Source organism: Meleagris gallopavo, chromosome 23, assembly GCF_905368555.1.
Source record: "Meleagris gallopavo chromosome 23, MGAL_WU_HG_1.1, whole genome shotgun sequence".
Lineage (NCBI taxonomy): Eukaryota > Metazoa > Chordata > Aves > Galliformes > Phasianidae > Meleagris > Meleagris gallopavo.
Window position 1 is genome coordinate 1065508 of NC_139426.1, and position 16361 is coordinate 1081868.

Below are 16361 nucleotides of genomic sequence, written 5' to 3' on the forward strand. Positions count from 1 at the left end.
AATATCTGAATGTCTTATTTTGCTCTTTTTCTGTTCCTCAGCTCTATTACAAAAACAAGAAGTACTTTTATGAACAATTTAAAAAAAAAAAAAAAAAAAAAAAGGATGTGTTGGGAAAAGAACTGTAGATTGCTTCTGCAAGATTAAGGAGGAGCTCGTGACCACGTCAGAGTTCTTAGTATGACAAAGCCTCTTTAAACCCACTGATCTCAAAGAGCCAAGAATTGCGTCAGATAAAATCCGTGCTGCAAACAGTGGCAGCACGTCACAGTGCTGTGCCCTCAGAAGGACGTCAGAGGGGAGCAGGTGACACCGAGCTGCTGACCAGACACCATCCCTGTGCCAGCCCTGGGAAGGTCACGGGGAACTCAGAGAGCAGGCAGAGCCCTGGCACAGCTGCTGATGGGGCAGGGAAACACTGCAGCCTATGGAAGCCAGGGGAGACTGAAAGCTATCCGACAGCTCACGGCATCCAAATGCTCTGCTGAGCCCTATCGGGGCGGGCAGGAGGAAGGCAAGGCACACTCCTGCTGTACCCTGAGCCACCCAGCGCCCACCCAGACCCTCACTCCCCACACCAGGGGCAGTGCCCAAAGCACGAGACCCCGAGCCCCGTACCTGTACTTGTTGGGGAACATCCTCTCGCAGTCCTTGCACTCGAAGACCTGCCCGTCGCCGAGGCCCTCCTGCTTGATGTCATCATTCAGTGTCTCATAGAGCGAGCTCACCGCGCTGCACGCGTACTTCTTGTGCCGCCGCAGGTCCAGCTTGGACTGGAAAAGCTCATCGCAGTCCTCGCAGCGGAACGTGTGCTCCTCTGGAACAGACAGACAGGTCACTCTGATTGTGGGTCAGGACATTCCAATATTCTATTTCACCCAGTGTTGTGCTTGTAAAGAAAATTTAGTACTCTGTGAGGTCATTCAAACCACCAAACAGGAGATCTGCAAGTGACAGCAGAAGGGTTTCGCTTTAAGCACTCAAGGAAAGCCCGGCACAGGCAGGGCAGCATGTGGTGGAAAGAACAAATGAGATCTTCCTCCAACGGGGCCACCAGGAAAGGAAAGGAAGAAGCATGCCATGCCCAGCTCAGGGCTGGTGCCCTCTGACCGCTGTCCTCCGTGGGCAGCAGAGTTGGGAACCAGAGCACTGCGGAGGGAAAGGAAAGGGAGCCCAAGTCATCGCTGTTGTGCTGTGCGCTATTTTTTTTCCCCCCAAAGAAAAAGAAAAACACATCAAGTTCTAATGCACGTAATAAATTATTGTAGTCAAGGTCAAACAAATTAAAAAAAGGGCAGCTATTATTAAGTTTACAAGGCAGCATCCTGACCACAGCGCCAAGTCAAACAACCGGCGCAGAGCTGTACATTTTCCAGCACAGAGTGGGGACAGCACAGGGCTCTGCAGCTCCACCCGCACTGTGCTGTGCTCTTTTTCTGAGAACTTCACTTTCAAAGAGGAAAGCCCGTGGTCAGCCACGCTGCCCGGGGGGGGATGAGTGGAAATGAACTCACTGAGAGGTGGGGCAAGAAGGAACGTGGCGGTGGGGCTGCCCCATGCCCACGCTGGGATGGAGGAGTGATGGGATGCTGGGCAGGAGGATGCATTTTTAACTGAGACAAGGATTGCTAAGAGCAGAAAACACACCTATCCTTCCCTCTTTTCAACTCATTCTGGCTGCTGGCATGCTCTGCATGGGTACCAGCATTATCCCAGAGCTGTGCATCAGCCCCATTCTGCTCCTTACAGAAATTCTGCTTACAGGCAGCTTGTAGAACAGCATTAAAGTGCCTCTCATGTGTTTTAAGCCCCTGGGGAAGGAAACCTGGAAATAAGGACATAAGGACCCACCTAGCACCAGGGAGAGGCTGTGTATAACCTAACATTAAAAAAAAAACGCAAACTGCTTTTCATAGGGGAAAAAAAAAAAACCAAAGGAAAGAAAAAAGGAATTGAAGTATCACGTTATGTTTTGTTGTTGTGTTTCACCTCACCTATAGCATGGAGCACATGAAGTTAGATAGCAGCGTTTCAGACTCCACCTGCATGTGGTTAGGGACTGGAAGCAGGTCTGGCACAGACAGGCTATGGGGCAAGGAGTGGGGCAGGGGATGGGATGGGCAGAGCAGCCGACGTGGGGCAGGTCTGCCCAGGAGCTCAATCAGCAAACACAGGGCTCCCCTCCTCACAGCTCAACCCACAGAAGCTCCCCTGAACATCCAGCATTTGCATTTTAGAGACCCAGCTGTGGCACAGCAGTGAGCCCAAAAAGCACTGTCTGTTCCATATGGCTCCGGCTGCACCACCACCAACGCTCCTCTGCTAGTGGCAAGTGCAACAGCTTCTGCTATAGGTAGAAGAGATTGATAATAGGGAAAGAAATGCTTTTATTTCCCCCAGAATATCTGGATTTAGAAAAAGGTATTTTTAAAGGACTGATCTATACATATATATATGATTAAAACTCTCAGAGTCACATGCTGTCCATACTGTCACTGCCTGCAGGCGTTCCTCTGGCACTGAGGCAATGCCTGGCTGCAGGGTGGCTGGCCATGCCAGTGCCCAACACTGCATCCTGGTTGCCAGATTGCAGAATATTAGGAATCAGATCTCAAAGCTGTGGGCTTTGGGCCAGCACATCACCCTGCAAAACCACCCCAGCACAAAGGAGCTGGGAACGGAGCTCACCCGACCCGCTCTGCTCTGTGCCTTTAGATGTGACACTCAGTTCCTACACTTCAGGTTCATTAAAGCAGTTTTTCTTCCCTTCGGCATCACAAATAAAAATATCGCCCTTCTAAACAAGTTCTCATGCGGGTTCTTTCTCCTTCCAAGGGTGCTGCAAGTACAAATACTGCCCTTCAAAAGCAGTTCCTGCCTCAGTGCCTTATGGAGGAGAAGGAGATGAAAAGAAAAGAGAAATCCAGTAACAAAAAATTGCTGCCTGCTCTCTATGTCTTGTTTGTCAAATCTATGGTTATATGTGTCTATCTAAAGTTCCATCAGTAACACTCAGGACAAAGCAGGAATGCAACAGAAAAATAAATCAGTGCTTAATAGCTTTCAGAGAAACCAAGGGGAACACAATTATGTGGCATCTACATGCTAATCTACCAGACTTGAATCTCAAAGGAGTTCAAGTGCCCTACTCAAAATTCCTGCAGTGATAAGGGGTCTGCTGTGTTTGGCTGGGGTTTGGATAAAAGATTTTTATGATAATTATCTTCCCGTGGAACAATTTTGCATTTTCTTTCTTGTTAATTCTGAGGCGAAATGGGGGTGCAGGCAGCAGGAAGAGAGCATTACCGAAAGTCACAAGTATTAAGAAGTCAAATATTTAACGCTGGCCTGTTACAATTTGAAAGCAATTATGTGGCAAAAGCACAGGAAGACACAGATAAACATTATAGAATGGCAAAGATGGAAAACAAGGAGCACTTTCTGCACATCCACACAAAAGCCTGTTGGAAACAAATACAAACTGGTGCGGAGTTTTCTTTCCAGTGTCTCTGAGGTACCAGAAAGGGACACAGAGCTGCATCACAGTGTCGTGCAGGAACCATCCACCTCTGTGTCCATCTCAAGAAAATGATTCACTTCCTTGCAGGGAGAAAACTGAGACAGTAATTCCGAAGCTGAACTCTTGGAGAGGGGGCAGCTGCTGTTTGGAGATCCCTGGGTGCACCGCTGCACTGTGAGAGCTGTTCCACACTGCTGGTGTGCTGCACTGCAAACCCGAAATCGAATCATACACAGGCAAAGGAAAATAAATGGGTTGTGGGATGGCCAGGTAAAATGACTTGCATCCCTGCTGTTCATTCTGCAGAGCAACGGTTCCAGCTAAGAGCTTACCAAAGACCCTGCCTTACCAGGAAACACCTAACGTGGGGAGCACAAAGGGCTTTTCCACGGCCCGCGTGCTCCAGAAATGAGCAGCAGTGCATTCAGAGGAAAACACACGAGGAAGCGAGCAGTGCTTGGTGTGCTGGGTGTCACTTGGGCAGCCCGGGGAACTTCTCCTTCAGTGAGCAGCACCAGCCCTGCACCCTGCTGTCACTGAGACCGAGAGCCATGGGATGCCCTGGGTGGGAGGGGACCTCCAAGGGGTGCCAACCACTGGCCCAGGTTACCCCCACCCAACCCAGCTTCGACCAACACAACGACTTCATCAGCGAGGAGTGAAATAAGCCGAAAAATGAGCGGCTGCTGAAGGTGCAGGGCCACCTGGGGCACGGATGGAGGCTCTCACACAGTGCTGAGGGTGCAGCACACTGCCTTACCTTCCATGCTGGGTGCCATGTTCCCCAGGGAATAGCTGCCTTCCTTGGCACAAACCAAGAGCTCTTCTCCTGGCTCGATTTCCTTAATAACTTTATAATAGATCTGCGAAGCAGAAACAGAAATTGAGAGACATGTTAAATATGCAAAGATGTGCGCTTTACATTTTTAACCAATAACTCAAATTATTCCAGCTAACAGGGGGGGCTGTCACTTGATTTGCATAATTGCTACTAAGAGCTCTTTCTCCTGCCTTTATTTTACTCCGTGCACGTCAAGTTTCACGCAGTTTGGACCACAAAGTAGTATTTACAGTAACAGCCTCCCTCATTCAAATTACACAAAGATCTTCCTATTGTTTCTCCTACCTCCTCCGCGCTCCGTGTATTCGTTACAGCAAAGGGATGATTAGCCTGATGGAATTGAAGCACTTAAGTCTCTGCTTCTCTAAGCCCAAACGGGCCTCGTGATCACAGAGCATCACCCTCACACCCTTCTTTTGTGGGTTGTTCTCACCTGGAACCCAAGGACCGCACTCAACTCCAGCACACAAACCAGCCCACTTCTACCAGTGGTGGGATCTGTTTTCAGAGCTCAGACCCCTCCCAGCTGTGTGCCCCATCTCAGTGCCCGCGTGAGCTGTGAGGAATGGTTTTGATGAGGAAGGAAACCAGAAAGCACAGCAATAGGAGGTGGGAGTTTGCGCCACGGCCCCGTGCATCCCAGGGCTCTGTGCCCTCCCAGGAGTTCACCAAACTCTCAGAGTCCACCAAACCCCTCCCTCTGCTACGGAACACTGCTAGAACCCAGCAGACACGAGGCATTAACTGCAAGGATCTCTTTGCTCTCCCTCCAACAGCAACGCACAACACTCTTCTCTGGGATATCAACCAGAATTCACCCAGAGCAGCTCTCAGCTCCCTCTGTGCCCACGGGGAATAAAGACCCCAAACCATCACAGCCCACGGGTGCTGCTGACAGCACTGCGCTGCTCTTCGGGTCCCTTTGCTCCACTTCTCAGGACTGAATTCAGAACCCCCCCGCAGGCTCACTGCCCGCACTGCAGCCAGCACGCTGCCCCATCTCCTGCGTTCCCTGAGCGCATCCCTACCAGCTCTCGTTACAGCCATGCCATTTCTCCTGCGTTGCTCCGGGACTCCCTGGGACCTCCCAGCCTCGAGCCCGAACCGCAGCCGAACCTCCGAGTGCGGCCGCCCCGTCCGTCCGTCCCATCGCATCCCATCCCGCCCGGTCCCACCAGGGGGCACGCTCCGCCCGCACAGCCCCGCACAGCCCCGCACAGCCCCGCACAGCCCCGCACAGCCCCGCACAGCCCCGCACAGCCCCGCACCGCTTCCAGCCCTCCCGGGTGGGAGAAGCGCGGTGCGATGTCCGTCCCCAAAGGGCGCTCTGTGCTTTGATTGCGGTTATTGGAGTGCGAGAGGAGGAATGCGAGCCAGCAGGAGAGGCCACAGAGAAGGTGCAGCGGCCACCAACAGCACCAGGCGGCAGAGAAAGAGCTTCCCAAAGTGCCCCGGCCCCAACCCCAGCCCTTCCCTGCACACACCGGAGCCCCAAAACACAAACCACGACCTGAAAGGTCCGCCTGGTCCATAGATGCACCCGTGAGCTTTGCGTGGCAACAATCCTTCAGCACGACAGCACTAAATGGTTGCCACCACCTCTGGGCAGCATTTTTAACCCCGCACCCCTCTGTCTGTCCTGAGAACAAAGTCGCTCAATGGACAGAATCACATTTCTGCAGCAGTTGAGCTATAGTCCAGCCCTCAATAATTGTTAGGGAAAGGCTGGATTCTGCTGGAGTCACATTCATTTCATCAAACATCTCGTTATAATCATTAACTTCACCTTGCAATCGTGCTTCCAGTGGTCTATATCAATTAAAGCTGCTGCGTTTCCCCTCCTGTCAGGCCTTTTTTAAGCATCCCTAACTCAAACCAAAGCAGGTGCTCTCATATCTGAACTCTCCCATTTTACACAAGCTGCTTTCTTTTAGATCCACCACAGCATCCCCATCAGCTGCAGGCTGGCCTTGCTTTTGTATTTCCAGCCCTGCATCCAAACCCGCCTCCTCTTTGCTAGCTGTAGTCACAGCACGACTGCCTTAGGACTCAACCAGGAGCTGATATCTGACCTACTGACAACTTGAGGTTTGTGAAGCTCCCAGCTTGGATCGCTGTCCCGGATCCACTTTTGAATTTGAGTTTCAAACAGCTTTACAAAGAATGGCCCTTTAATTCCTGGAATACCCCATCACCTGCACAGAGAACAAAGGTCACCACAGCTGTGGGACCAACATCAAAACCATTCAGTCCAAATACACCCCCCTACAGACACCCACACTCCTCCACCACCATTTCCCTCTGTGCCCATCAGGTCTCTGTTATCCCTGCAGACCCCCAGACCCTCTCCCCCCCCTCTGTCACCCAAACCCAACCTGAGCTCACAGCCTGACGCCGCATCTTCCCACCACCAACAGCTCGCAGCATCACCTTTCTGCACTTCTGAAGGCACTGCAATAGCACCAGTGGCTCCCACGTGCTTAATGAGCACAACCTGTGTCACAGCAGGTGTTAACTCTTCTCACAACCTTCCCCACCACAGCCCTGGAAGACGGGGCTGCAGAGAGCTCTGCTACGGGCGCCGCTGCATGGATGGGTGCTGCAGTGGCTCCATGCTGCTGCTGTGTGCATCATGCAACGAGTGCAGCAAGGCAGCAGTGCTGGGGCTGTTACCTGGTCGTTGACGTGGCACACGGCGAGGTTCTGCTCGGCACAGGAGCAGGCTGCACGGATGTACTTCAGCCAGGTCCCAGCTCCGCTCTGGTTGGCATCGACGCAGAATTTCTCGTTTCCCAGGTCGTCAGCAATCTGTGGGAAGCAATGCAGAGGTCAGTGGTTATGGAATGGTAGCTGCAGGATGAAGAAAGTAAGGAGAATTATTTGCAATGCGAGATTTCCGACAAGAAATAGAATAGAGAAAGCTGGATGGTATATAAAATTAATAAAGACATGTGACTTGGAACAAGATATATTCCTGAGCTTGTGAACCTCAAGCAAAAGAAAAGGAGAAAAAAGGGAAAAGAGGAATTTTCTCATGTGAATGAGTGCCAGGTTATTGAGAAGTGCCACCAAACATAACCCAGAGCTGAGCCAGCAGTAAGCACGGCCACAGTGTGCACAGCCCTTCTGTACCCACAACGAAAGGCCTGACACAAGGCAGTGTCCTCCAGGGACGCAGAGGCTGAGTGACACCGTGGGCTCTAGTTGAGATCACAGCTTCTTACTGACCCCAAATGAGCTACGGGTGTGGGGCAGCCACACCTGGGCAGAAAGGGACAACAGCTCCAATGGAAGCAATGGGTTTCCACCCACAAAAGCAGGATGGTCAGTGCCATGGGTCAGTCTGGGCACACGGCAGGTAGGTTTTGATGGTTTGGGTAAGTAATGCCCGGTTTCATTAATTTGTACAGCAGCAATCAGAGAAGCTGTGAGGCCAGGAAAGCAGGACGGCACGTTCCAGGGTGAGATGGAGAGCCCGTTTTGTTTTATGGCTGCACAGCACGGGTGCCCTCTCTGGAACTGCAGACACTTTGAGTGGCACTGGAAAACCCCACAGCTCAGCTGAAGTTCACCACTGCTCTGCAGCCCCCACACGTGGCTCACAGCTCCACTTCAGAGGGTCCCGAGAGCCCCAAATCAGCCGAAACCCTGCAGTGCTGCCAGGGCTTTCGCACCCAAAGTGGGGGTGTGAAATCTCACACAACAAAACGAGAAACAAATGAGTCTGTGTGAACCCTGAGAACTTAAGGCCCTGTTTTTCACACACCCCCACTGCACTCCACAAATAGAGCAGCCTCACAAACCACGGCCCAGCAGTGTCCCTGGATGATGGCACCCTGCACACGCTGTCCCTCAGAGCGTGCCGTGCTTTCCTCGTTTTCAATTCCAGACCTTTGAGAACAGCAGGAACGTGGAACAGGGCAGGGGAGTGCATGGATTATTGCAGGCAATGCCGTCATTAAGCAGCATTCTCAGAAATGCCCATCACTGCAGGAGTGCTTCCATCACTCCCCCCCCCACCACAGTCCCACTCCATCCCACCCCACCACCACCACACTGTGGATTTCTCATCGATTTCTTTTTTTCCTTGACCATCAAACTCCCTCTGCTGCAGAGAACACATCCATAAATGCTGGACCCGGACCCAGAGCCGTGGCTGTGGGTCAGACCCACCTCTGTGCCACATCCCAGAGCTCCCAGAGCTTTCAGCCGCACAGCACTGGGGGTTGGAACCGAAAGGGCTCATTGATCTCGCAAAGACTTCGCTTCGCAGTGTATTAAGATTAGAAAGGCTGAGTTCTGCAGCAAAAGTGATGGAAAATTTCTCTTGGATTTGTTTTGCACATCATTTGAGGTTTCCTGCTTCTCTAATTTGTGGGCTCTCCGTTGGGTTGTTTCTTCCACGTTTTAATGGGCAGAACACCAGAGCTGGCCCATGCGGAGGGGTGCTGTGGGGCTGCAATGCTGAGGGATCTGTCGTCAGTTCACTTAATGGGTTCCCAATGTGTGCAAAGAAACGAAGCGCCCGCAGCTCTGCCATCAGTGCCCCAGCGTCCTGGGGCTGTAACATCCCTCCCCAGAAGCTGGAAGTGTAATAAACCTTCTCATCCCATCGTTGCAGGATCTGCCTTTGACAGTTTGGCCGATGCTCGCATTTTATTTGGCAGGAGTTCGAGGGAGATTTTTTTTTCCTTTTTTTTTTTTTTATTTGTTTTTTTTTTTCCTTTTTGCTTTAATAACCCACGAGCTGATTTAGAGCAATAAACTGTTGCCGTGAAGCTTTGTTGTGTTTCTTTTAAATAAAGGGGAGGGGGAGATGGGCTGCCATGTATGACTGTCAGAAGTAACTGAAACAGAAAGTCCATTCTTGCCGCAGAACGAAGAGAAAAAGATTTCATCCAAGGAAACACCTCTGCCAATGTGTGGACACAGAGCCCAGGTGAACTCATAAATCCAGCACTCTGCCTGCAATTAAGCTGGCTTCCTGGTGATGTGACAGAGAGTTAATGAGAACTGTGGCAGACAAACCAGAGTACCAGGGTGTGCACTGGGTTCTGCCAGCACCCATGGGCACAAGATGGAGCTTGCTTGGTTTTGGGTCCCCAGCAATGAGGGCATGGAGGAAGGAACGCCCGATCCTATGCAGGGAACCTCCAGGTGAACCATCACAGCAGGAGAAGACTTTTGAGACGATGGCCAATGTTGATCATTCAACAAAAGCTCGTTTTTCACTGGTAACGTCATTCACAGCACGCTGATTTCAATTAAACAGTAAACTGTAAAGAAATGATGCTGGAGTCAAAGCTCGGGGCTGTCTCAGATATTGTACACACAAGTCAAGGAAGGGATTTCCAGTTCTTTGTAATATATACACACAGAAACTTTGAAGTTTTCCTCCTCGCAGAAAGAGCTCAATACAGCGCTGGTGTATTAGGCTTCATTTCGCCTTGTTTTTATAAACCAATTAATTAATGATGTTCTCAAAGCTTAGTAGATAAGAATAAACGGGAAATTAAGAGAAGCCTGGATCTAATTAAAAAAATAAAGCAGTACTTTTTGGACGTGGCAGATGCCTGTAGGATGTCTGCTCCCCTGGGGCAGGGTGCCCACGGTGCCCTTGATGCTCCGCAGCTCACCGCAGGGCAGCCCTGCTCCTCTCCCCCAGGCATGCACTGTGCTGCCTGAGCTGGCACGTTCCTGCTGCTTGCCTTAAACCACTGCTTGTTACTCCAGCTTTCTTTTAACAACGATTTGGGAACGGAGCTGTGGAGCACCACGAACACGTTGGCCTCTTCCAGGTGATTGATTTACGGAAGGCGCTGGGTGCCAAAACCATTTGCCACATTTTATACACTGGTCAAAAAAGTAGCTGAGTCTCTCGTGCCCGTTCCCATTGCTAACAGCCATCGCAAGGTGCCCTCCTTGTGCAGCTTTATGCCAGCCATGGAAGGACATGGGGTGAGTAGAGCCCCACAGAGCATCACCCCATGGCTCTGCCAACCCTCCCAGCAGCTCCATCTGTGCCCGAAGTCCTCGGAAGGTGCTGCCCATTACCAACATGGAGCAAATGTAACATTAGTTGCCCGGGTACCCAACCAGCTCAGATAGCTGAGGTTCTTGAAACTGCGTGTTTTTTCCATGTAATGAATAGATTTGAGGATCTTCCCCAGCACAAGAACCGAGGGCAGAGCTGCCCCTATCACCCAGCACTGGAACCATCCCACCTCCCAGCGGGCTCTCAGCTCCCCCAGCTCGGGCTGCCCACGGGGAGCTCCTGCACGGTGCAGTCTGCTTTAGGTTGGCCACAAACCAAAGCCACAGAGGCCAACATTTACCAGCAGCAGCGACATCACCACCATCACCATCCCTCCTCACGTTTCATCTCGTTGCATCTAACAGCAACCAAGCAGCCAAACGATCTCCATCTGGAAGTGCATTCCTGTTCATGTATTAGCTCTAAATTCCCTGAATTTACAGGCCAAAAAGCGTGCATTACTGCTGCTTAAGCTGTGACCTTACACATTCTGAGCGAAGATATTAAAAGAGAAAGAATGCAACCAACCCTCCCCCCCCCAACCCCACAGCTGCACTGCACTCCCCCGGCACAGGAACCCCCCCGGGGTGCCACACTGCACGAGGAAACAGCCCCCAGAGCCCTCTTAGATCACACACCGCTCTCGTGCTCTTTAGAAGGTGTGAATTAGACGAGCTTGTGAACAAGGTTGGCACTGAGAGAAAGAATGGAAGGATATGGGGGCTTCCCTTTGGAGCCACGCAGCGGGCTGGAAGCAGGAACAGCAGCTGCTGCTTAAAGGGCTCTGCAAACAAAGCAGCCATCCCACCCCGAGCCAGCAGCAACGTTCTGATGGAGTACCAATGCGCTGAGCACCTCTCGTGCAGCCGAGACGTGTGATTTCTTTCTGGTTGGTATTTACTGAAAACATGACCAAAAAAGGTGCACAGTGAGGCACTGCAGCCTGCAGCCGTCCCACTGCAGCAGCTTCTGCCACTGAGATGCACCCTGCACAGAGCTGCATCCTGCATGGCAGCTGCATCCATGCACACCTACAGCCCTGCCCCTGCAGGTATCAGCACGCAGCTGGGGCTGCTGGGACAGAAGGCTTGCCACCTTATCGGGGGGCTTTGAGTGGCATCTCCTCAGCAAAAGCCAAAGTAATTTGACTGTTATCCTCAAACACGTGGGAATCTCCTGTTTTTTTAAGTAAGCTCTAGAATGCTGTTGAAACTCTTTATTAAGACTTAATCCTACAGCCTTAAAAAAATCTAATAGCGCGGTATTTCCACGGCAGAAATGATCCCTGTCTGTATCTGGCAGCCTCTCCAGTTCTCTAAGGATGAACATAAATTCAATCAGACCAAATTAAAGCTGAACGTCCATGAGCCATGTAACGCATTAATTGGGGCTATTAATGTTTTTGGAAGAGCTGCACAACAGCAAAACCCCCAACGAGGGCAGGCCATGCATGCTTCACACCCTGCTGCCCATCTGCAGCAATGAGTCTGGCAGAGATGCATTTGTGTTGATGCCGTCAGAAAGGACAGAAGTCCTTTCCCAGTCTGATGGCTGAGCAGTACCCACACACACCCCAGAACCGACCCACAGCACCGAGGGCCACCCGGCCCCACAGTCCCACCACGTGTGCTTGGAGATGCTCCATCGTCTTTTCCATGTCTCTGCACCAGGTCTGACTTTGGCTGAGCCCATCCAGTCTGTTAGCAGCTGCCAAGAGCATGAAGTAATGAGAAAGGATAGGGAGAGAGAGCTGAGCATGTTCCAGCAGTGCTGTGTGAGCACACCCAGCACGGCCCGTGGCTGTCAGCACTGCTGGAGCAGCCTCATTAGCTAATTGGCCTTTCACGACCAGACTGGGTGCGTTCCTTGGTGCCACCTTCCCCGTGCTGTCAGCCTGCTCATCCTTGCTGATGGAAAGCACAAAGCCCACACTGCATCCCTGCCCACAGTGAGCAGCACTGACAGCAAGAAACCCCATCTGCTGCAGGGCGAGAGAGGCTGCGGATGGAGGGGGCTGGACGGGGGGGTGCTCCCTGGAAGCACCCCATGCATGGATGGGGCCGTGAGCAACCTGGCTTAGAGGGAGGTATCCCTGCCTACAGCAGAGGGTTGCAACTGGGTGATCTTAAAGGTCCCTCCAACCAAACCATTCTGTGGTTCTTCCCAGGAACCGGAGCCATTACGATGGGGGAGAATTCCCAAGTGCTGCACTGCAGCCAGGTATTCCTTCAGCAAGTGCTGCTCGTTGAAGGGGAAAGCATCCAAGGGAAATTCTCCCCCTGTTGCATTAGCACGGGAACACAACACATCCAAGCCCTTCCCATAGCCTCTCTGCCCCGCGATAAATTCTGAACATGCCTGCACTGGGGAGGGCCAGTTCATTTCCAAGCCTTATTCACACGATGAAACAAAATTTTCAGCAGATAAATGCCCATAAATCTCTATGCCTTATTACGACTGCTGGCTAACGAGCAGGAGCCCATGCAGCCCGGAGTGTGTGCTGTGCCCCGACATGGGGCTGCAATAACACACCAAGAACAGAGCCGGGGCCGAGTGCCACAGGTGCACTAATATAGGCATTAGTGAATGATTAGGCCTCGTAAAATATATGAATGCTGTTTCTTTAAGAAGCCATAAAATTTTATTGAGGAAAAAATCCATGTGCAAGGCTTTGGGTTCGTTTCATGCGGTCATTCAGAATTTCACTCATTTCTGACAGGACTATGATAATTAAAACTGCGGCCCGGGTCTGGTTTCCATAAAGTCCATCTGGCCTTCCGCGATGGAGAGGTTGGAAGTATGTAATTGCCCGGGCAGCAAATAACTATTTTGCCATCCGCAGTTTAATTTTGTCCCTGCAGCAGGGGAGCGAAGTCAGAGGGGCAAAGATCATTACTGCGGAGCGGGGAAGAGGGGCTCCCAGCAGCCTGCTGGCCATGTTTGTTGAAATGCTTGACACCGACGGGCCCCATTAATGCACGGGTTAGATACAATCTGTGGAAAAGGGTCTATTATAAAGGGATTATTTGGAAGTGTTCTGTAGGTGGGGGTGGGTGTGATTGAAGGACTTAAAACTGTTACATTAACCCTTAGGGCACTCGGAGCGGTAACGAACCTGGCATTAAAGGGCTGGTGTTTGTCACCATGTCTTCACTTCCCTCCTTCTCCGCCACAAGGTCAAAGGGATTAACAGCATCCACAATGCTGAAGGTGCAGCTCGTTTCTGCCCGCTCTGCAGCAGCAGCAGCCAGCTCCCTCTGCTCCCCAAACGCAGCCATGAAGCAAGGAAACAAATCCCCAACGAAAGACAGCAGCACTTACACCCTCATACTCACTGGATGTACTCACACTTACAAGAGAGCCAAAGGAGAGCCAACGCAGCTCAGAGGTGAGAAGAGATGCTGCAGAGTCCCAAACACCACCTCCTGTGTTTGGCTGCAAAGCCCAGCAGCAGCATTGGGAATGCCCCATCTCTGTACCAAATGGGTTTTCTGCTCCCTTCTGCTCCTGTTCAACAGCAAGTCCAACAAACATATTTCCTCTTGGCTGAGGGTGAGGCACTGCCATGCCAACCACCCGTGCTGACGATGGGTTCTTTCCCACTTGGGTTATTCTATGATACTACGAAGTACTCACCATCAGCAAAGGTGTCTGCAGTGCGTTGATTAAAAATAAATAAATGGGGAAAAAAAAGGTTTTAAAACTTTTCTCTTTCAGCACATGACCCCGATCCCCAAAAGCTCAAAGGGGTGAAGTCTTTTTCTTGATGAGCGCTAACATGGTAGCACTCTACAGTGCGTGCTGCGTGGTTAATTGACCTCCATGCCTTCCATTAGGCAACCATGAAGCCAACCAGCCACACTCTTACCTCAACAGCTCCAAACAGCCCCACTGCAACCCCATCACACAGCCATCCCAATGGGGCACAGCACTCACCCACCTCCCAGCAAACCCCTGGGACAGCTCTCAGACAACAGCCCCGACTGTCCTGTTTTCCTGTGCCAAAATCACAGCTACGACGGTGCTGTTCTTGGAAACGACACTAAAAAACACTCCTCAAATACTGTAGATGCATGACACCTATGACTTTTCTAAATCAAAGGGAGAGAAATTTTGGTAAGCAAAGTAAGCGCAAGGTTGCCAAAAATCCTGAAAAGGTCTCTCAGAAGGGAAAAAAAAAAAAAAAAAAAAAAAAAAAGAACCAGAATAAAAGAAGCTGTGAAAGTTTATGAGGATAAACACTGATGACAGGTGGAGTAGAAGCTGAAATCCGAACTCGAAAGTAACTGCAAATAAAGATTTGTTACAGATGGTTTTAATATGACCTAACACTAGGATGCCAGCTACAGTATCACTTTTTCCTGTAGGCTGGACAAAACTAATAACACGGTTATGGAAACACGCTTCCCTCGCACAGATACACGAGGAATAAATGGCATTTAATACACGCTGTCCTCCTCGGAGGGCAGACAGGATCAATAAAGTGCTGCTAAAGAGGCACAGGGCTGCAGCACGTGGATGTGAGCTGCAGGGAGGGAAAGTCGGGGTGGGGGAAGAGCCCACCCTGCAGCCAGGGGTGTGTGGGGGCTGTGCCACCCATCTTTTGACCCTGGAAAATAATCCTTCTCTTTTGCTGCATCGGTTTGGATTATGCGGTATCCTCTCTGCTCCCTTGGCATCATCACCACGCTGCCGTCATGAGTTTGCAGAGGAAAAAAATAAGGTACAAATCATACGAATCACATCCAATTCCCTTTTGTAATGTCAAAACCTCTCCGGTGAGTGCTCATGGAATGGCACAAACACAGCACTGAGAAACCCCACCTGGCCCAGGGAGCTCATCAGCCCTGTGGATTTGCTTGGGGAGAGCTCTGGGATTGGATAGAGAGATGCAGATTGAAATGAAGAAGAAGTTTTTCACAATAGGGCAGTGAGGCACCGGCACAGGGTGCACGGAGAGGTAGTGATGCCCACCTTGGGCACAGCCAAGGTCAGGCTGCAGGGCTCTGAGCACTGGTGGAGCTGCGGGTGTGCAGGAGTGGGACTGGTGGCCTTCAGGGGTCCTTTCCAACTCAAACCATTCTATGATTGCACGATTATCAGAAGTGCCATCACCCCAATGTTTGAAGCCATATTTATCAAAGACGCAACAGAGCGGAAAAAAGAAGAGTGTAACATCAGCCTGAAGTGTATCAATGAAAGTGCTGGCGATCGCACGGCCACAGCAGCCACTCAATGAAGGAACAAAGCCAAGGATGGATGTAAAAGGAGCCAACATTCTCAGTGCTTCTACATAACCCTTAAAACAGGCACAGACCAAGGGCAGATGAAGACCCATCCATCAGACCGTGCCCCTGCCAGGCGCAGTGCTGAGCACAGCAGCGCTGGGAGAGCAGCACCAGCAATTGTAAAACTTTACCACTCACCTCATGTAACTTTTGTTTTACGCTCGATTAACTTTTACTGCCAACTCCAAAGAATAAAGCAGAGAATTAGAAACAGCCATTTTGGGGAAGAAAAATACATTATGATATTAGGTGCTGCATTCCCCAGCAACCTAGACACGCTGAGAATAGCCTCAAACACACACACCAACTCACAGCTAAGAGAAGCAGCCTTACCTCCTGTGCCTGGCCACGTAGCCCCAGGATGGCATCCAAGAGATGCACCGGCAGCACCCAGCTCAGCGCTTGGTGCTTTCAATACATACCCAAGCAAACTCTGTCCTAGGAATGCACGTGGGCAAAGAGGAAGCCACACCTTTCCGCATTTCCTTTAACTCCTGATGCTTATTTCCCAAACTCCTCTGAGCACTTGGCTGGGGTCGCTGCTCTCATCCAGGGACGCCCAACGCGTGGTTTCAGCACGGCCGCGCTCCCCTTTGGGACAGTTGTGTATGGGGGGACACATTTAGGGCCTGAACGGCTTGACAGTCATGATTAATACCCTGCATTAGGAGATTCCAG

General features: G+C 51.1%; 1 protein-coding gene across 3 annotated transcripts in view; it reads right to left on the reverse strand.

Annotated features, from left to right (window-relative positions):
- Nucleotides 1–16361, reverse strand: part of PRDM16 (PR/SET domain 16) — a 202571-nt gene that overhangs the window by 25262 nt on the left and 160948 nt on the right. For all 3 annotated transcript variants that reach the window (XM_019622445.3, XM_085242433.1, XM_085242432.1), the window contains exons 4-6: nucleotides 7035–7169; nucleotides 4281–4383; nucleotides 619–817 (exon numbers count right to left, since the gene is read on the reverse strand). In XM_019622445.3, the coding sequence (XP_019477990.2) occupies nucleotides 619–817; nucleotides 4281–4383; nucleotides 7035–7169 (437 nt within the window). The remainder of the gene's footprint in view (nucleotides 1–618; nucleotides 818–4280; nucleotides 4384–7034; nucleotides 7170–16361) is intronic.